Source organism: Accipiter gentilis, chromosome 1, assembly GCF_929443795.1.
Source record: "Accipiter gentilis chromosome 1, bAccGen1.1, whole genome shotgun sequence".
In the NCBI taxonomy this organism is placed as follows: Eukaryota; Metazoa; Chordata; class Aves; order Accipitriformes; family Accipitridae; genus Astur; species Astur gentilis.
The window spans coordinates 25,104,647-25,127,383 of record NC_064880.1 but is presented as its reverse complement, the minus strand read 5'-3'; the positions used below and the strand labels follow the sequence as shown (position 1 = coordinate 25,127,383).

General features: G+C 37.3%; 1 protein-coding gene across 1 annotated transcript in view; it reads right to left on the bottom strand.

Annotated features, from left to right (window-relative positions):
* Positions 1-1,211: 1,211 nt before the first annotated feature.
* Positions 1,212-22,737, bottom strand: part of FAM117B (family with sequence similarity 117 member B) — a 31,526-nt gene continuing 10,000 nt past the window's right edge. The window contains exons 3-8 of the mRNA XM_049804906.1: positions 19,059-19,151; positions 18,428-18,541; positions 11,739-11,882; positions 10,488-10,713; positions 9,528-9,648; positions 1,212-7,208 (exon numbers count right to left, since the gene is read on the bottom strand). Coding sequence (XP_049660863.1) covers positions 6,890-7,208; positions 9,528-9,648; positions 10,488-10,713; positions 11,739-11,882; positions 18,428-18,541; positions 19,059-19,151 — 1,017 coding nt within the window. The 3' untranslated portion in view covers positions 1,212-6,889. The remainder of the gene's footprint in view (positions 7,209-9,527; positions 9,649-10,487; positions 10,714-11,738; positions 11,883-18,427; positions 18,542-19,058; positions 19,152-22,737) is intronic.

Genomic DNA, 22,737 nt, shown 5'->3' with positions numbered 1-22,737 from the left:
GTAACACAAGGTGTGAAAAGAATTTAAACAGCAGATGTATTTACAGTAAAATCATTGTTATATGCATGAAACCATAAATACTAGATTTTTAGTTAGTGGTGAAGAAACAGTTTAATGAAGAATGTGGTAACAACCTATTTAATAAAGAATCAGGTCCTGTTCACCTGGAGACAGGCAAACATCCACAGGCAACTGAACAGGTGAAAAAAAAACCAAAAACGTAAGAAAGCATCAAAATACAGAAGAGACTCTTGTATTCCACCCCAGACTTCAACAGCTGTGAATTCCTCTTTTACGTTTTACCCAAGTAGTTTGAGTTGGGTGCAAATTTACACCCAGGCTCTGGCTGTGAAATGCACACTCTTGGGAAGTTGATGTTGCTGTCCCATGTATTGGTCCAACTCCCTCCACTGATGGAAAAGCACAAACTAGCCCTGCTTTGAGGGGTACACACTAGAAAACCTTCCAATTCCTCAAGATTCAGGGAATCTTCTACCTTTCCATTCATTGTGGAATGAAATACAGTGGACAATGATTTTCCAGAAGGGGAATTACTGCAAGCCTTTTAGACAAATTAGACTTAAATTTAATACATGAGCTAGCAAGAAACCCCCAAATACATAATTTATCTAGCTCACTATTTCTAGCGTAAAGGAGCCCTGGCTCCAAATTCTGCTCATGAAGAAAGAAGCTTGTTTTGAGCGAACAGAAACATGTAGCATATGAGACTATTTCAACAAACAAAGTACCTTCCCAGGTAGGCTTCAGCAGTTGCATTCTACTGAACAGCAGTATGAACCTACCAGCAGGAATCCAGGTCTTTTTTTCTCAGTCCTGTTCCCATACCTTCACTCCCAGGAGAACACATGCTGAATCCTTCCATTCCCAAAATCTAGGACTTGGGGCATTTTCCCCTAATAGTGGAATTGTAAAGTGCTCAGGAACTGACCAAACCTACTGCAGATGAAGATGGGGAAAGGCAGACTCTCAGGGCTATTCTGGCAATGCACTAGAGAAATAAAGGTGTGGATTAATCAAGAGATTTTCATCCTGATGAATTTCCTCTTAAAGCATTAAAAGTATGTATTTTATTTGAAGTAAATGCCTACTACCCTCAGGGTAAATCCTCAGGCAAATCTTCAGGCTATCAGAGCACACAAAACCCCTTGCTACTAAAAATAAATCCAAGACTAGCCCATAGCTTGCAGTGATGACTTTTTATTTTAGGAAAAAAAAATAATCCCAAAAACATTCCACTATTGCAGTTTGTAAAATTTTCACTGTTTTCAGTAGAAACAGTTCACAAGTCAGAACTCAAGATTCGAAATAACATTGTGCAAAATAGTACTGGCATAACTACACATAGCAAAGGGACTAGTATAAATCAAGAATTCCATTGAAATTAGTTGAGCTGCTCCAGTTTTACACCAGTGTACATCACCTCAGAATAGGCCCTTTTTGCAGAACATCCCTGGAACTCCTCCAGCTTACAAAAAATCACCTTACATGCAACAAGTAACCTATCAGTACAACATATGCAAGAACAGCTCCACAAGTTATCACAGTGTAACAGAGGAAAACATTATCAGCCAATTTCATACAAAGGCAAATCTAATGGCAGTTTTAGACACCCCTTGACTGCTACCCTCAAAAATTGCACATATTATAAATGAAATAATTTAGAATAAAGCCAAGCAATATTCTTCTTTAACTATCAGTACATTGACAATTAGGGTGGATGAGATGTCCAGAAAGTTTTTTCTTTTTTTTAAGCTTACTAGATTTTCCAGAGTTGTTTTGAAAGGAATTTGTGTAAGAAATGTTAACTTGCAGTGTTATCAGGCCAAGTCTTCTTCTGCAATTCAGATAGACCTTTCAACACTACAGAAGTCTCTGTAGTCAAATACAAATCCCAATGAAGAACTATTAAACAAAGACCATACCCTAAGTATTTACTAATGACATGCAATGAAATCAAGCAAGCAGTAACAGGACTCCATTTACATTTGGAGCATTCAGAAAGAGACTGTTGCAATTCAGTTGGGGTACAGGACTGGAAATTCACAAAACGCCTGGGAATAGTTAACATTCTCTCCCCACTTGACTTGACACCAAAGTAACAGTTTCAAAACAATGCATCTAGGTCATTCTTTGTATAAACAAAATGCTAAGAGCAGAACTGATTTTCAGAATTGCTGCATACTCACCAACTCATGTCAAGAAAATATACAGGTACATCTTGCTATAAGTGGTCATTTTGTTTTCCTGCATACCCAGGTTTAGAAAAACAACTCTATAAGAACTCTTCGATCACAATGAAACCAATTCTTCCACAGTGCTTTCACCTCCCTAGGTTAGGAAAGGCATACCTTCTATTACCTTTTCTAAAAGTGAACATTTTTCTTTTAATACATAGCAACCTTATTTGGGTCTAAGCCATAATGACATCTTTAGGCTATAACATTTGATGAACTGCACACACTTAAAACTATGGAATTATATGGAGAAAGCACAGTCCTGACCTTCTCAAGTGTTTGGATGCTTTTTATGTCAAAGATCATTTTTGCAGGTTATATTAGTTTCATGAGAACAAGTAAGAATGACACACAAGCTTTGCTTTGGAGATACGTGTAACAGCGTATCAGTTCTGGATGAGAACAGGTCTGCAAGTCTGTCCATAAAAAAAAGATTCTTACAAGTACCGGTCCTGCCTCAAACCATGAAGATAAAAGCAACAGGCCTATGCAGACTGTATGTGTGTGTGCACTCGATAAGTCAAATGGGAATCAGGATACCCAAGAAGTCACCCTGCAGCACTGATCTTTACAACTGCAAGTCTCTGGTGACTTTCTATGCCTTCTCCTTCGCCCTTTCAGTTTCACAGAGAAGCTGTCAGATACTCCGCAAGGAAACATTTCAGCAAGGAAATATGGACATCACTGGCAATGAGTTACTGTGAAGACATCAGTTAGCATTTCAGAGATGGCAGGGAGAGAACAGGTGATACTTCAGCAAGGAATTATTGCTGTACCACTGAATTCTATTAAGCTCAATAAGCAACACAAAGTTAGGCCTGAGGCAGAAGAAAGGTTTACGGATATGACTTTGTTTTTTTTCTTCCTAAAAGGCTCAGCTTCAGTGTTTCCCAACAATCTCAGATTCTGAATTCCAGTACATTGTATTTTAGAACGAACTGAAAAATAGCCCTGAGACTAAACATACTTTTTAAGAGCTGCTATTGCTTTACATAAATCAAACACAGCAATCATTACTTCCACAGTATGCAACATTTAATTTTCACTCCCTTTTTTCCTCACCTGGGACATGTACATGCAACCAAGAATTTCTTTCCAAGATATATGTACTCATATGTATATGTATCTGTCACTTTTCCAAGTACTTAAGTATGTTCCTACAGGATTATGGCACCAAGCAAGGAAAGAATAGCTGAAGCAGGTCAAACTTTAACAAAGAAGTCCTCTGCCCTTGAGCCTTGAGTTTTTAAAAAAAGGATTCCAATAGTCATAGCTGCCACCATGGACCTTCATTACAAACAATGACCTCCTTCCTTGTGACTTATGTAGAATTTACAACTGGAGAAACAGCATTTAGTCTATCTCAAAATCAACTGTCAGTGTTACTGAACGCTGCCTCCAGCCTTTAAGTGTGGCTAGAAGTGTAAAATACCAAGAAAACAAGAATATCAAGTGTGTCAAGTTGTGCATAAAAATAGACCTTTAATTTTTTTTTTAAGCTACAAAGTAGGCAATCAAGGAACTGACTAGGTCTATGCATAGTTAGGATTTAAAGTATGCCAAAAGAACTTGAACCCTTTCAGTAAAACTGTGCTTGAGTAATGCATGGGTCAACCCCCCCAAAAAACCTGAATATCCCACCCTTACATAAAAGAATTTTAAAAAAGCTCCATGCACTCTCAAAGCTATTTTGAAATTGATTTAAATACTTTATCATATAACAGCTCTGCTATGGCACAAGACAGCACATAAAAAGTTTAAGGCTAATTTTTGTATGCACACATGTAAAAGCTGGTCTCAGAATAAGAGCTGTCATATTTTCTTAATTCCGAGTCTTTAGTGTGGATTCATAATAAAGTAGAGCTGCCACAGCAATAGTAGAGTTGTCCTGCATATAAAAAAAAGACTCAATGTTGTCCTGAAAGCAGTTTGTTTTTATAAAAAGCAGAAACCTCACACATTTACATTTGGTTTTTATCAGAGCAGCTCACTAATTTGTACAGTACATTGTCCAATAACATACAATGTAAACTACCAAAGAGATGCTCAAGTATTACAACAAGAGGTGCAAAAGAAAGTCCTAGGGTAAGAAAGCCCACTGCTATTTGGGAGAGCCACTCTGTGATGAAAACAAACACGAGAATGCAGTTTTGGTGAAGTCAGTTAAGTCTCAAGGCTGTAGTAAAGGCTATTTGTTAACTTTAGCCCTTTGGTTCTTAACCATTTAGTTAAGATCTCCTGATAAAGCACTAGGCAGTTTGGTATTGATGGAGAAGCTCTTTACATGCTACCGTTACAGAAACAGAAAACAGACTTACAAGTACTTCCTTCACCTGAACAATCTGATCTTCCAGTCATACCAGGCTTAAACAAACCTGTCTAAAGCAGTAAATTTTAGACTTCAAATTGCACTGTAACTGTTTTAGAAGAAACTAATTAATACCCACAAAACCTAGAAAAGAATTATCAACTGGCCAAATTACACAAATTTGATGCACAAACCTGCTTATTTTAAAACTGTCCCTCAACAACTTCTTCAGTGTAAATCAGAGCTGTTACTTTGAAAAAGAGTTCTTTAGTCCTATCTGCATAATCCTACCTATTTTGATGGGAAGAAGAAGAGTAAACCAAATTCTGCTTACTTGCTAATTTAACAGGTCTAAAATTTTAATACTTCCTGGTACATTTTTTCATTTGCTAAATTTTTGCATAATGTTTTAAAAAGGGGTTCATTATACTATGAACACAGGACTAGCACATGCCAGTGTGATTTACACTTACTTGCTAAGTGCATTGTTATCTTATTTATGTAGGATTTGAAAGAACAATAAGCGTGCATCAAACTATGACTATTATCTGCACAGGTATGCAGGGTTTTTAATTCTCCCAAGTGAAATGTTTGCAACCAAATTTAGCATATTAAGCATTGAACAAAACTGTTATATTTGCAGTATCATCTTTAAATAGATGCAGTTATGAGGGGACCCAAGTATGCAACCGACCCATGGAAGCTATGTATATGCAAGCCAGTGAGAACTGCTCATGTGTAACAGACCAATATTCAGACCCAGAGACTGTCCATGATGACACTTTGAAATTACTGAATCTAACTCTGTAAAAGAGGTACAAGGTCAACTTGTTTTATAAGTTGATGACGACACTGGTATTCAGGTCACTGCAGTTTTTTGCGCATCTATATTGTATTTACTCAAACCCAAGTAATGCACTCCAGGAACATGTGAGAAACCTCACTGAAGTTCCTGAACAGTTTCCTTTTGCAATTGCCTTTCCCCTCATTTTCATTTTTTATTATAATTTCAAAGGAACCATAAACTGCTGCACATCAGGACAGACGAGGTATCAAAAAATCCTCTGTTTTACATGCCAGCCTAAGTTGCTAGTCAAAAAGGGAGAATGTATCTGCTGCTGTAAACTTCTGTGTAACAGATACCATGCCTGACAAACCATCACCTTCAACAGATACACAAAACACCACTATGACAAAAAGGGAGGAAATCATGCACAGATATTTCAGTATTATGTGACCAGGATCTATAATACAGTGATGAGTCACATCAGAGTAAATTTGTGCCAAGAGCGATTAATGATTCAGGCTGACTAACTCCATAAGTAGCCAAGCAAGCCTGTAAGAGGCAAGTGGCATATCTTCTGGAAGAAAGAATACTGAGTAAGAGGGTAACATGTATTTTCCCCACCCCTGCACAAAGATCCTACAGACAAATAGAACAATACTGGGGCAAGTGCTTTAAAATGCAATTTTCCAGTCAATAAACCAACACTGGTGGGAATTCTGTGAAGGAAGGAGTTTTAAGAACGTGACTTACCTGAAGTACAAACTTCCAATATCAAAAAAATGTACACTATATACTAACACTGCTTTTTGGATACTCTTCTGTTTTAGAAGTTGCAAACATATTAACTTGTCTTATTCTGTTTACGGCTGAGGCTGTTCAGCAAGGTCACATAATTTGAGACTGCCAAAATACTTCAGCAATCCTTTGGTCCCAGCAGCTGTAAAACAGCCAAGTAAAAAAGAATCTTTCCTTAAAAAAAAAAAAAAAAAAAAAAAAAAAAAAAAAAAAAAAAAAAAAAAAGTGGGGGGGAATCATCACCAGGGAAGTGTCTTCTAAACACCATCTGCTACGCACAAGAAAAGGCAAATTTTTGTTACAAAATACACATTTTCATACAAAAGACATCTTGCAAAACCATCTGATTGCCCCTCCCTCTGCAGATTACAATGGTAAATGGGATCAGCTGGTTGGTCTTGAGATTTTTGTTTTAATGGGAAAAAAGTCAAAGGACACACAGCATCACAACAACTGGTCCTTTAAATGGCAAAGGATTATGACTGTCTTTCTTTACACCAGTGTTTAAAAAAGGAGAGAAACAGAACCGGAGTCTTCATAAGCAGAAAGTGCAACAGAGTATCAGCTGCTGCATCCTCCTGTACTTCTCAATGTGCTACCAAACTGTCAATTATACAAACAGTTCAATTATGACAGTGCCATAAATTGTTAAAACAACGCAAATAGTGTGATCAGAAAGGTCCAGTCAACTGGTTCCAATTTTTCCCCAGTAGTCGCCCAGAAAAATGTCAAAACAATCTAAATCTATCCTTCAGCTTCCTCAATATGTCCCGATTGCTGGAGTATAGAGGTCTGTGGTATTACTGTACTTGTTCCACGAGAGATCCTGTCTTGATCTGTGTTTGTAGACAAGGACGCCATAGAAATGGGCTGTAACAAACTGGGTGTCATGCTGGAGGAGACAGTCAGGCTGTGTGTAGTGCCCTTAAGCGTGAGATCCTGTGTGGGAAGAAGTGGCTTGAGGATGCTGACAAGACAGAAAGCAGAGCCACTTTTAGGAATGAAATTCACTTTGTTCTTGTCAGGGCAGTAGAAGGCTGGAATTTCATGCAATGGCTTTGGCCTAGAAATAAAATACACACAATAGTTTCAAAATTACATTGAACAATCAAATTCTGTCAATGGCAGGTATGTATTGCTGAACACATCACCGGAAACAAGTTGAAGTTTAAACTTCAAGTATTTTAGCTACTCAATGGTTTCAACTGCTTGTTTACACATACTACGAGATAAACAGCATGTTCTTAGGGCAGGCTGTCTCCAAACCCAAGGAAGACACTAACTTTATGTTGCAGATCACAAACCTTGTCCATGAATTGGCATACCCAATACATGAGAAAGTATTCTTGATCACATCCTCCAGAAACTTTCACAACCCAACAAGTTCTGCCCCCCACACAAACACTCTTTATACAGCAAATCTTGCAAAAGAAAGCTAGCATAGCAATGTTCTTAATACTGTATATGTTAGAGCTGTTCATGATCATAAGGGGATCCCCCTTTCTAGTCTTTTGCCTCCTTTGCATGTTCAGTTGAGTGTGGCCTGAATCTCTGTAAAAGATGTGCCCATCTTACTTAAAAACTCAATGCAGAGAGTAAAATGTAGTATTCCCAAAGCGGCATTCATGATCAAGTACCTATAACCTGGGAAGGAAGTGTGAAACACATTTAGATCCTGACTTCAGTTTTGCCATCTCAGCATGTAATTCAGTCAACTGAGACACATGCTTCATGAAAGACAGAGCTGGAAGGGAAATTGTGGATACCACAGGAATGCCTTCTGTGTCTATCTCTAACTCTGCAATGTAAGTCTACTGAGCTAGTTTAATTCTAAGACAAAACTATGGGAATCTGTTCCAAAGCCTCCCTTCCCTGCTGGAAAATAACCATCACAAATTTATACTCATTTTTTCTTGTTGCCAGCATTATCCTTTAGCCTATAACCTCCCCCTCTCTTCCACGTTCCACACCCTGGAGGTATTAAAAAAGAACGCAGACAAGGCACTTCAGGACATGGTTTAGTGGGCATGGTTGATGGTTGGACACGATGATCTTGAAGGTCTTTTCCAACCTAAATGATTCTATGATTCTATGTGTTTGTAAGACAGCCATATTGCCCTTCTATCTTCATTCCACTAGGCCCAGCAAGCCTATCTTTCAGTATACTCTTGTAGGAGATGCTCTACTCTGAAAAGTAATTCTGTTCATGAAATAAGAGTGTTTCCATGTTAGCTGATTCTCTAAGTGTCCAGAAAATTCAGTCCAATTTATAAATTTTTTCCCCAAATGAAAATCCAGTAAACTTCAAATAGAAATAGTGTTAAACAAAGGTTGAGCTTTAAATAGTTACACTCATGTATTTCATGTACGTGTGGAATGCAAGTACCAGATGTGGGAAAGATTTTTGCATGACACTGAAGTGTCTAAGAACTACCATAGCTATGTAAACACTTCTGTAGAAGCCTGTTTCACTCTATAGCAAAACAGTCCTACAGCTATGCAGCAAGGACATCTGAAAAGAAATGCAAATGCAAGTCAAATCACAATAGAGTATGTCCTTGGAGCAAGTGAAGACTATCTAATCTGTTGGCAACATAGCTTCCACATTCTAAAATAGAGACAGGTAACTTAAGTTACTGTAACCCTTTCCACATTGCTATGGAGAGGCCATAGGCACCTCTCAAAAAACATCTGCTAAGACCAGAGATGGAAAATACACAAAGGCAGCTCTAATTTTTTTAATTACTACTTATACCAGATGGCATTGTTGAGATAACATATGCAGAAGAGAATTATAACCAAATTATACTCCTTGTGTGATGAAATGAAATTTTAAACTATAGGTTAAGATTCTAACATCCAAGTGACATAAGGGTATAAAAAGTCCACTGAAAATAATAATAAAACATAAACCCTCCCAGTATATTCCCAGATGGCAAAAGTTGACTTTTTCAGAATAACCAAAGCATCAAATACTCAGGGTCAAATTTACTCTGTCACTAAAAGTTTCACAGCTACATAGATGTAGCTGAAAAGAATATGGTCTTCAGAGTCTAGATTACTGGATGTACCTGTCAAGCTGTGACATATATTAGCTGATGCACATGCATTACAGATTCTTATTACATCTCTCTGTACCTGATTATTTGAGTTCCTCCCTGACTATCTCCCAGGTAAGAAACAGTCCTCTCAAGAGTACTCAAGGTTTTAACACAAAATTCCAGCAATAAAATACATACATATAATACCAGTATATAGACACACAAAACAACAGAGATCATGCTGTTAGCTTGATTTTAGCAACTGGACTAATAATTTTCATCTGGCACAAAAAGCAATAAACTAATGGGTAATGAATGTTGAATGTTAAAGATCAACTTACAAGCTTTCCTCAAAGACTTTCACCTTTTCGCAGCCCTCTGGAGGTTCACGCTTGAACATGTAGCTGTTGTTGGGTTTTGGTGAGGTAGCATATTTTGGCAAGGGAGAATTATTCCCATTCTCTGCAGGAACAGAGTATCTCATTACTTAAATGTGTCACACTATAAAAAAAAAAACCAATAACTATCTTTAAATGCCCCCCCAAATTGAAACCCACTTCATTACCAACATTATAAAATAAAGAAACATTTTCATTCACTTCCAAGTCTTCATTTGCAAATAAGCTTTCTTATCTCAATCCCTTTCCTCCTTTCTATTTCTCCTTATATAATTTTCAGGCTTCTCTGCAATCTCTATTCGTTCCTGGACACTTTCAGTTTGTAACTGCAAACCTGAATCTATGGTCCTGTGCTGTCACCATCTAGCCAAAAGAAATGGGCAGAAGCCATACTCCTTAAAAACCAGAACAGGTTTTATGTTGAATTATAAAATTCTCCTAGTATATCTCAGAAGATTTCTGGTAAAAAAAAGAATAATTAAAAAATCGCAAACAGTTAAAAACTTTTACAGGTGCATGTATGAAACGCTGGAAGGCTGCCCATTTTGTCCGAGATCCTAAAAAATACCCGACACAAGCAACAGGACTACCCTACTTTGCCATTCCACCTGTTGCTGTATACTCTTGAAGAAGCAACTTGCTTAAAATACTTGAAGAATCTACTATTTAAAAACAAAAACTTGTTTGGGAAGCACATTCCTCAGTCACATCTATCCAGCTTCAATTACAGAGCACTGGATATGTGTGCACACAGTATTTGGAGCAATCTGGAAAAAACAGATTGCTTACAAGGAAAAAAAAGTGTTCTATCATTTCTCCAAATCCCCTCTTTTATTACGCCTTTGTGCACATAGCAATGAGTTAAAAGTTTAGCACTGTTGAACTTTTAAAGTTACACAGTACCTTTATCTCTGGAATCAGCAAGAAGATCATCTGTAGAACACGGACTTTCTTCACTGCCTTCGTTAGAGATAGTAAGAAATGAGGTTGGAGATACTGACTGCGAGCGGCTGCTGTTGTTACTACCCCTGTCTGCTCCACCAGGAGTTTGAGTATCAATGCTGCGAGTACTACTACTACGCTGAACCAACGGAGGTGGTGCACGGTGCCCATCTGGAATATCTTGAGGCTGTTAAAAATAAAAGGTATCAAATGGATGCTCTTGTCTGGTTAGCAATTTCTTTAAATCCAGTAATGCTGAGGGGGTTTTCCGGTTTCATAAAACTGTTTGAAGTAGAAAATTTTATTCATTACACAAGACTCCAACAGAAAATAAAGTTGGTTTCAGAAACTAAGGACAACAGTTTTCAATATTTCACATAATCACAGAATTGCTGAGGTTGGAAGGGACCTCTTGAGATCACCCAGTCCAACACTCCTGCTCAAGCAGAGTCAGCTACAGCAGCCTGTCCAGGACTATGTGCAGTCAAGTTTTGAGTATCTCCACAGTGATTCCACAACCTCTCTGGGCAACTTGCTCCAGTTTTGGGCACCCTCACACATTGCGGGGGCGGGGAAGTGTTTTTCTTGCGTTCAGATTGAATTTAATGGATTTAATTTATGCCCACTGCCTCTTGCACTACAGTTATTGGGCACTACTGAGAAGAGTCCAGCTCCTTCCTCTTCATTCCTGCACATCAGATATTTATACACATTGATAACTTCCCCCGAGCTTTCTCTTCTCAAGGCTCAACAGTCCCAGCTCTCTCAGCCTCTCCTCACATGAAAGATGTTCCAGTCCCTTCATCATCTTCGTGCCCTGTATTTCTGATACTTTATTACTAAATTTACCTCTAAAAATAGCTAAAAATAAAATTAAAAATGGGCAAGTTATGCTTCAACTGGGATGGGTACAGTTCAGCATGGGCAAAGAGAAGAAAAAGTTACTACAAAAACTTTCAAAACAGACCTTTTGTCTTTTCTATTTTACTGAGATTTCTTATTTTATTAGAAAACTAATTACACCATAGTAATCACAGAGGAAAAGGTTCAGATTCAAGCTTTAACTCTCTCCTCCTTTTTGCTTTCCAAGACACTTTTCAACTACCTTTATTAAAGAAAGCATAATTAATTCCAGACAAATTTTATGACTTAAAAACCTTGAAAGTAAAACCAAAATAATTACAGAAAGCAATCATGGTGGCAGATACATACAACAAGCTGCTCTTCTTTGTCTCCCGTCTCCTTAATTATTATCTCAATCTCCTGATTCAGACCTTCTACACTGTTTCGGAATCGCGATCCTGTTGATTTGGTAATAGGTATCACAGGAACAAGAGCACTCTTTGGGATAGGAGCCTGAAGAACCAGAGACAGTGAGAAAGCAATGTAGATTTACTTATAAAAACACAGTCACTATTTCTACTCAGAAGTTAATCTTTAAACAGAATACATCTACACCTCAATATTGAGGATTTACATGAAACTATAGCAATTGCGTTAAAATGGATGCCTTACATGAAGACACAGACATCCTGAATTTTGTTTCAAACTAATTTCTAGCAGGAAAAGCTTTCAACAATCTAGTCTCAAAACTTCCCTTGATATGGTTTGCCTGCAGCTTGACATTGCTTTACAAGTAAAAATTTAACAGTAAACATTTAAATCTAAGTACTTTTGAAGCCTTTAAAAAATATTAACATTCTGAAGTGAACTGTACCACAATTTCACTTCTTTCACTGTTGGATTTACCACTTTTAATTTCAATAAAATTGTGTTTTAATGGAAGTCTGCTGTCACCTACAGTAACATGGCACAGGCAGAAGGAAAATTATTCCACAAATGCAAGATTGCACTATGCTAGAAATGAAGACCAACATAGTAACTATATTAAGAATAAAAGGTTGACAAAACAATTTAGGAAGACTTCCACAGAAAGAATAAAATCCCAAACACAAGCATTAATACATAGTTGCTTCAGAAGGAAGATTAACATTTTAAAAATCCAGTGTTTCAAAGTACACATAAAAAATCCATTCTCAGAAAACACTTTACTGAAGTCTTCCAAAGCCCCTTTTGGTACACCACAACTTCTCGAGATCTCCCATCCTCTCCATTAGCATCCTCCCCCATTAAAAAAAACATGCTACCAGAACATCTGAAGATTCTGCCCTAAACTTCAATACAGACTCACTACTACATATAATGGAATGCTTCCTACAAACATTTAGTTCAACTCAAAGAACAGCATGACACTTAAAGTCACAGCAGAATTCTTGTGTAAAATTTCTAGACTCTATGGCCTAGTGTGCTGTGTTGAGAACATCTCCTCTACTGACTGACGGACAGTAGCATTCTCACCTGGCCTTCAAAGTGGTTTGTTCATGGGTTTGGGTTTATTTTTCCCCTCTAAGTAACGAGACTGTGCATAGACTGACACCAAAGCATTGCAACTTTGCATGCGAATTCTCAAAAACCAAGCAAAATTTGTCTGGCAGAAAAACTACCTTAGAGAAATTAGGGTAAACAAGAGAATTCTAAGTGCAGATCATAATATAGACATATTGTCACAATCACAAATCTCTAAGGCAGCAAAGCTTACATGTTATATTGGTTTTGCTTTACTGAAACATTAGGATAGCTATTAAAAAAAAAAAAAGACTTGCACAAGGACTACAAAAGCTTCTGTTCAGGAAATGCTTGTGACTCTGTTTATGTCAACAAAAACTAAACATTCTCACAATGGCCAAACTTGGAAAGACTTTCAAAAGCCTTGCCTGAAGATGAAAAAGAGAAAACAGAAACCACTGGAGAAGAGTGCAAAAAAGTCTGAGAAAGCAACCCTGCTAATTCAGTTCCAAACAAGGCCTTGGATCAACAATCCAGTAAACTAATACAGGTCAATATCCAGTCATAATACAGGTATATCAGCACAAGTTTAGGCACTAATAAAGGCTGTTTATGCACCCAGTTTTTAAATATACAAATTCTTAGGACAAACTGAACTTGTTATAAAGTAGGAAGCAGAATGCAAGCATGCTTGTCTAAGATTTCAGCAGCTATTAGCAAAACATGGGAATTTTCCATCTTTTAAATATGATTGCCTACCACAGAAATTCTTAGAATCATAGTACTATTTGAAGAGCTCAAAGTAGAAAAGCACAAGTTGCTCCAATAGAGTTCACTATGGTTCAATACAGCATGTTTCAATTCCAAGAGAAATAATATTCTGCACGTGACCGACAATGACTTGTTAACCCGGAGTGCCGGAGGCTGGAAAGGGAAGGAGGTACCGTTACAGGGGTGGAACAACCAGCCTCAAAACAAGAAACTTGATATTAGAAATACTGCCTTCACAGAGGTCTGCATGGAGCTGGCCCCTGACACACAGGAATAGGCAACCAACCTTTACAACTCATCTGCGTATTTGGGAAGGCACAAATGAAGCAAGGTGCCAAACACAAGGTAATAATTACAGTGCTCACCTAGTAACACACTGACGGGGAGTTTTGGTGTGGGACAGTTACAATCCTGAAACTTACAGGTATGGCTTAAACTCAAGAGATACGAAATACAGGTGATGACAAATCTAAATTGTTCCCAAGCATTTGAGAGAAATGATCTAAGCTATTCCAATTTTTAAACAAGCAACAGAAATTTAAATAGAGTCCAAGATCATTTGATGCTTCCAGGTATTAACATCAAACCATCTCAAGGTTGAATGCATCATGGTAATTCCACTCTATAAATGGAATGTTCTACCTGTGGTGGTAAGAGTGTCACAAAAAACCGAACACTGCAAACTGCATGCAGTTGGTCGCAGTATTAGTGGTTGCTTAGTATCAATCAATTGGTAAGACATTAAGAACACATGCTTCCCAGGAAAATCAAAGGAGGGGACTTGATGGTTCATAGTGTCAAGTAGCAGCATAATATCAGCCAAGTGCACTGAGGAAAAAAGATTATTTTGAAAGACCTAATCCATTTATTCTTCCATCTGGCTTCAGCTCTGGCCTCAATTCTATTTTCTCCATTACATTAACACCGAGAATAAAGGAAAATCCCATTGGTTTGACTCCTGTTCACAGATTTAGTACCATGCAATTAATTCAAAATCCAATATTCTCAGAAGCATCCTGAGATCATCTGAGAAGGCTATGACCTTTTTGCAAACCCCTTTTCCTGTAGAGGCAGAATAGAACATTTCTGGCATCATGAAAAAACAATCAAAAAACATACAATTGCTCTGGAAAAAAGATGTAGTCAGCAGCATCAAGTTCCTCACCAACTATTTCCTGATTCTGAGTAGAGGGACAGGAATAGCTAACAAGCTTATTCTATAGAGATTGTGTGGATTTCTTTCTTAAAAAAAACCACAAAACAAAAAAAAAACCAACCAAAAAACCCCCCGAACAACCACGGAAGAAAGAAGGATAACTAAGCAATCAGTTGGAAGCTTAGGTGGTAAGAACCACTGTAAAAATTTTAATAAAACTCAAGAACTGTGGCAAAGCTTAAGTGTTTATTAGTAGGGAAGAAAAGAGTAAATAAATCCACTGGAATTACTTCTCTTAGTTTTACCTAGAAAAGCAAGCCATTTCCAAAACTTTAAACAGAGTTTACCTGGTCTCTATGAAGGTACTATCGAGGCAATTTCCTAACACATGTTCTTGGCCTTTTCTGGAATCCAGCTCCTTGAGCTCAGAAATCTTTGTATGACCCTCTGGAGTCAAAAACTGCAAGTTTTCTTTAAGTCGGGAATGTAAAAAAAATTCTAAATATTCTCATCACTAACTGCAAGTGTTTCCACACAGTCCTTCCCACAAATCCTGAAGGAACTGAGCTGCTGCCAGAAATTCTAGTTTAGCAGTTCCCTAGAAAGGAACAAGAAAGCCTATGAGCTTTGCCCTTGATGCCTACAGTTACAGATTTTCACTCTGGCTTAGAAAGCCTCTAAATGCCATTAATCTAAACTCTTCACTTACTCTTTTTGAAGCCTTCTGTAACTTCCCCCCATTGCAAGTAGCTCGACACAGCTGGCACAAAATTTATAAAGAAAAACAATGTTTTGTTTTGTAACACAATGTTGGAAAAGATGCTTTCCCTCAGTTTATATTTTATAGTTTGTTTCACAAGCCCAAAACTTAATTATCTGTTGTGCAATATTTTATTCACATACTCTAAAATTTGGCAGGAATGCAAAAGACCTCCATACAAGAAGCAAAGTTTCATGAGCATAATAATAAATTAATTATGATGAAAAAAATTATATACGTAATTTGGGGGTGGGTGGGTGGGGTATTTTTCAGAGTAGTAGCATCACTGTTCACTTTCAAAATTAAAAGCCACTAAGATTATCTATGTTAAAATGACAACAGCTTAGCATTGTTTGTAGAATACATAGCCAAACCTGTTAGACTGCAAGTAGTTCTCCAGTATACTGAAGGGCCTACACCAAAAGTTCCTCAGTACACTTCTTTTTGGTTGAAATGCCTCAGTTGCCCACACGTACAGAACAAATCTTCAAACAAGTTCTACAGGTTTGGATTAAATACCTGCATCAAGTATTTCGACCTGCCTTTTTTTTTTTTTTAAAGGTGTCTCACCAATTTTCATAAGCTTTCTCAAAAAACTGCTAGAAAGGGATTGGGTCATTTATTTGTCTATCGTCTTTCATCATTTTAGACTGTTCTGACTTGAGCTACAACAGTCACTAAGATTAGCAGCATGCTACACTGCACCCATACTTCAGTAAAGCAGATCAAAATGTAGGAATTTGTACTAGAGAGCCTGTTTCAAATTAAAACTGTTCTTCTGCTGTACAGAAGAAGAGGAGGAAACACTTTCTGGTTTGAGTTTCAAAGAGTTTGAAAAAGTAATTCCTAAATTATGTCAAAAAATGTAATTCTAAAAAAAAAATCCTAAATACAATACTTCTAGTAGCTCAGAATTTAAACTAGCAACAAACTGAATTCAAGAGGCACTTAGGTCCTGAAAATTCATGACTCCTAATTAGATGAACTACAGCAGGGATAAGTTTAGGTCTGAGACAAAAGATGCTACTGATTTTTATACAAAGTAGGAGTTAAGAGGAACAGTGCAGGAGAAATTCAAAACATTGTTCTACTTTCTTATTCCTAGTCTTGAAGTGTAACAGATTCACTCAGACACCCGACTTCTATCTACGAAAGAACCTGGCTGCTCAGGACTGTATGTATGGTTCTCCTTTCTATTTTTTATTTCATAGAATCATAGAATGGTTTGGGTTGGAAGGGACCTTAAAAGATTACCTAGTTCCAACTCCCCTGCCATGGGCAGGGAGACCTTTCATTAGACCAGGTTGCTCAAAGCCCCATCCAGCCTGGCCTTGAACACTTCCAGGGATGGGGCATCCACAACCTCTCTGGGCAACCTGTACCAGTGCCTCACCACTCTCACAGTGAAGAATTTCTTCCTAGTATCTAATCTAAATCTACCCTCTTTCAGTTTAAAGCCATTACCCCTTGTCCTATCACTACATGTCCTTGTAAAAAGTCCCTCTCCATCTTTCTTGTAGGTCCTTTTTAGGTACTGGAAGGCTGTTATAAGGTCTCCCTGGAGCCTTCTCTTCTCTTTCTCATCCTTTATCAGTATGTCTAAGTACCTGTCTGTAGAGCAAGACACATGCTGATGTCGCAACAGCTTCCCTCCTTGGCCTAAATTATTTCTGGAAGGATGGAACAACAGAAAGGAAACAGTCTTCATTAACAGGTATCAAAGTATGATATTTATTAGAACAACACTAACTGCATTTCAGGAGTAACTGGGAATACAATTAGATCTGCAGAGCAGCTTCACATCTGAAGTACCTTCTCAATTCACAACACTGACAGTTCCACAGTTCCTTTCAACTACATTGACTTGCAAGGCAATCATGAGGAATTCGTTCTTTTTGTAACTGTTACTAAAACATATGTGTGTATATCATGAATATACATTCATGAGGTATCAGTGGGGAGGGGCGGGGGGGGTAGGGTGGGGGAGAGAACTCTTCTTGTGAAAAAATGACCAAATTTTCCTATTGTTTTTCTTAAAGTTACTCAAGCAAAACAGACTTGAAAAAGGATCTGAATGTCTAAAAGCCTGTAATTTTTTTCCACCTGCTATCAATTAAGCTAAAACTTTTATCTCTCTGTGAACCTGACCTCATTTACAGTCTTGAGATAAAACTAAAACTGCACACAGAACATGTGGTGGCCTAACCATCACAATTTTTGAAGTGATTATTACTTAAAAGTCTCAAGGCATGATAAATTACAGGGAAAAAAAATATTCTTACAACAGCTGAATGAAGCCATCAAGAGTATAAACACTTTATTATTAATAGAGTACATAAAAATTCCATTGAATAGCCTTTTGTCAGGTAAGCTCTCTAAATCAGTTCATCATAGGATTAGACAAGTGCTATTGTCAAGACACAAAACATGATCAGCAAAAACTATGATTTTATTTGGGTGTATCGTTTTACCACCAGTTTGTTCCATGCCGTATTCTACATGCAAATTCATAACTGTTATAGCAATGTGTAATGAAAAAAATAATCTATAGCTTTAGATTAAGCTTCTCTGTCATCCTTTTGTAGAGTCTGCAGAATGCACTTTAAGAGTTTTGCTTTAAGGAAGGATCTAACTATCTGAAATTCTTTCAAACTGGGCGTTCAAAGCCAACCCAGCCAAGTAACAAAAAGATCTGGAACCACATACACTCGAAGTCAAAGCAAACAGATCTATTTCATAGAATTCACCTATAGCTACAACATATTTAGCAGTACATATTTCTAAGTTCCCTTTTAGGCAAACCACAACCTTGAAAGGAGTTTAAAATAGTATTAGCTACCCAGTATGTCCAAAAGGGCACAGCCTTACCTGACTGTGGTTAATGGCTGCATGGTTACCGTGAAATGGAGACTGCCTTTCTTTATCACGATGATGCCTACTGCTGTGTTTGCTTCTCTGCAATTGTTGACGCAATTTTGCGATCTAATAAAGGAAAAATTCACATTATATTTCACCAGATACATTCAGGTACACACACAGTTTCATCAATTTATTCCATCACTTAGTTAAAATTCTTTATTACCACAACGTTCGTAACTATTGCCAGCACTAAATTAGACTAAAATTCTTGCAAACCTGACATGTTAGCTATCAGTTCCACTGAAGCCCAGAAGATCCTCTGGAAGTTTAATGAAAGAACTTGAAATACATGGAAATTTTAAAGTAGTTTGGTCACTGCTGTATTTCCTCCTTTCATGAAGAGTGTCACCTGCATTTGACACTTTCTTTCCCACACATTCAGATTAAAAATTTTAATAGTCCTGCATTATTATATGAAATCAACAAACGAACAGCTATTTCTTACTTTTTACCAAGCATTATTTGTATAATAAAACAAAGCAGTACAATAGTCATGCCCGCCTGAAAGCTCACAGCAACAGTGCATACCACTAAATAAAAAATTTAACCCAAAGGTATCTCAATTAATAGCATTTCTGACCTCCTTGAGTTGATCATTGCTGCCCCATGATGCTGAACGTTTGTGTGAGCTTCTCTTCTTTTCTAAATATTCTTCAGCCCAGGCACTTTCTGTCTGCAGCAAGAAGATTACAGGATTAATTAAAAAAAGGTAACTCCTACTTTCTGGCAGAATATTTTGAGACAAATTAGAAGAGAGAACAGTGTTAAGATTTGCTAGATGCAGAACTGTGAGTGAAAAGCAGTCACTGCCTAGAAGCCCTTCTGACAAGTAAAGTATGAAAAAGTGGAGTGAAACTATGTGATTAAAAAAACCAAACACCACCACACAAAAAACCAACTTTCAGACCTACTCTAATACAGTAATGTGCTAGTTTCCCTTCCAAGTTATTGAGCATAAGGCAGTATTAACAGCCAGATGTACCACAAGCTGCTATAGAGATCTAAAGAACCAGTACAACAGCGATGAATTTGGGGGAGATGGTATATTTTATTTCCTGCACAGATGCTGACCTTGTTATTTCTGACACATTAGCTAGGGTAGCTTGGTGTAAACATTGTGAAAGCCTGCGCCAGTACATCTTCAAAATGATGTTCTTGCTCAGAAGAGTGAGAAGAAGGAAGGTAAGGCATGTAAGCACCACTACAGCTATGGCAAAGCAGGAAATTAACTTATTAATGCCTCAAAGGGCTTCAGGCTCATAGTTGTCTCAGGCCAGGCAGAAAGCAACACAGATAATACTAAGCTAGTTTCACTAAACCAACAAAGTCATTAACATTTAATAAAGAAACTTGCAAACATACTGCAGTGAAAAAGTTCTGAGAAATTCAAAGTATCATTAAGACAAACTGTATTTAAGGCAACAAATGCACAGGCAAGCCTCTGATAATACTGCATGCTTTATGGACAGTTTGTATTCCCACCTAGCCATGTCCAGAACAGCCTTCAAAAGCAGTGAACTGTAAAGGCTCTAAGAAGATGGATAATAACATCTATCAGGAATCTCTGTGCAGTCATAAGAAATATACCTAATGGAGCAGGGAGAATGAGTTCTGGAAGCAGCTTACACACTGAAAGAGACCGTGAATTCCTTTAAATTCACTGTTGCCATAGTGCAGTTCTTCGCATACAGCAGTGATGTAGCTAACTCACCCTTAGGAGTCATTGATACCTCACTTTGTCCAACAGACGGGAACTCTGCCTCAAAGCCTTCACATCTACAGTGTGCAACAGTTGTTCTTACATTTGAGACTAACAGGCTGCAAGCAACAAGCTGACCTTACTTACCCCATCTGTACTCAGAACACAGAAACCCACAAGGCTTTCAATGATGTGATATTAATCCCCATTTTGCAGGGAAAATGGAGGTGTAACTCCGAACATACAGGTTGCAACTCCCATTGGCTTCAGTCACAGATACAAGTTTTGTACAAATGAAACCTCCACTATCAGTAGTTTTTTCATCTTCATCATTCCATATCAAAAACTAACTAGGACAAATCTGAATAATTACGTTAGTAAGGTTGCTTTGAAATTCCTATTTCATAGCAAAATTAGAATACACTAGAATCTATTTTTCCAGAAAAGCCCTCACTTATCTTCATCATAAAATAGAATAATTGATAAACCCCATTCCCAAGTACCAATCTTTGTCTAATCAATTCTCAAATGTCAATCTGAAGTCTCATCCTATCCTCTAGCTCTTGGAACAGTAAGTTTGAGCCACTAATTCTAACTTCCCAACTCAGCACAACCATTACATTTGCCTACAGGAACTTAATTAACACTCTAAGCAGTCTTTGCATTTAATTTATATTCAAGACTTTAACTTAAGATTCAAGACTTATTTCATAAATTAGTATCTGATTTATTTTAAAGGATTAATGAGCTTTGATGCTCATCCTCAAAACAAATAGTTAGAAACCATTTAAGAGCAAGAGTAGATATAAGACATTAAATTATAGGAAACCTCCAAGACAGAAATGTAATACTGTTTTAGCAAGTCTCCTACTTATTCCCCATATTTTGTTTATAAAACTTATTTTCAAGAAACACAGACCCAATAACCAATAAACAAAGAGGAATTTCTATTTCTCTAGGTTCTTAAAGTACTACTACTTGCTTATTAGTTGTTACCATTCACAACATCCTTCTGGCTGTTCTAGAATTACAAAGAGAAATGAGTTTAAGGCTAAATTTATCACAGATAGTAGAACACTTACAAAAAAGTCTTAGAGGCAAAAACTTTGCAGTTGAAATGAATTATTCTTTAAGAATTAAAAAATACAAAGCAATTGTCTCATTTTAGTTTGTATTTTGACATAGCTGTATTTCAAACAACCACAGGCAAAGCCAAACAGGTTTGATTCAAAGGGAAAAAGACACAAGATTACAAACACCTGTTTTAGCAGCACTTAAAACAATACCTGCATGTATGAATTCCAGCCAGACCCTAGAACACTCAATACTACACTTATTCATCATCCAACAAATATTCTGCATGTACATAATTCAGTCTGGTTTTATAGACAGACTTCATCAAAATAATCACTCAACACAGGCGTCTGATACATAGACAGTCTCTGCGTGACCTGGGATCTGTTACACAGTTCTCAGCTATGACCTATGGGCATCTCTATAAAGGCCTGCAAGTCAAAGTGTGTCACTAATTGCTCTCTTCCCAGTCTGCTTCCTGAATGACTCTACTCCCTATGCCATAAACCCAAAGAATCAAGATACGCTGCTTACCTAGCATGAAAATATTTTTCATCTTAACAGGCTCAATTCCTATTCCCTAAACTTTTGAAATCTGAACACATCCATTTCACATCAGACTTTGTAAAATCCTAAATTACACACTGGAGCCAGAATATCTTGTAAGTGAAACTTCATCCAAACACCACGTGTTCAGAAACGCTAAACAACACAAATGGAGAGCCTATACTATCTTGGGAAACTAACTATTGTAAATCACATTTTAAACTTGTCCCTAGCTCAAATGGTTGCTCTCAAGCACACCAGAAAGATGAAAAGCAGTGTTGCCTCATTAGTGTCATATCAACACAAACTTTGGACATACAGATGTATGTCTGTATCCCAAAATTTTCTACTGGTTTGATAAATTTTAAATTAGGAAGTGCAAACAGATCATTCTATTTCCCTCAGCAGTATACTAACATCAATCACCACTAAATATACTCATTCTGCAGAAATATCCAATACCCTTTACAGTCTTCCCATTAATCTTGGCAAATATATTTCCCCTTATATATGTAAGCCCCACTACCACAGCAGCTAAATGTGTCAGAATTGGAAGAAAAAGACAAAAGAAAAATGTAAGCCAAAAAAGATGGTATCTAATCTAACTGGAAAATACAGAGATTTGAAAAGCCCAACCATGACTCAGGTTAAACAGAAACTAAGCTGAAAGAGATCAACTGAATATAGCAAATACTTTGGCAGTAGTATAAAAATATAATTATTTTGAAAAAAGTATTATCCTAAGAAATCAAATATGAAAATAAATAGCTAAGGCAACGACCGACACTGGTTTAGTTCTGTCCTTTAATGATGCCTTTTAATAGCTAAACATGAACAGCAATTCCTTCTGTATCATACGCCTGCCTTCCTCCTCCTCTTCTTACTATGATTTGCTTACCTTTTTCACCCCATCTTCTAACCATTTTTCCAATTCATTTTC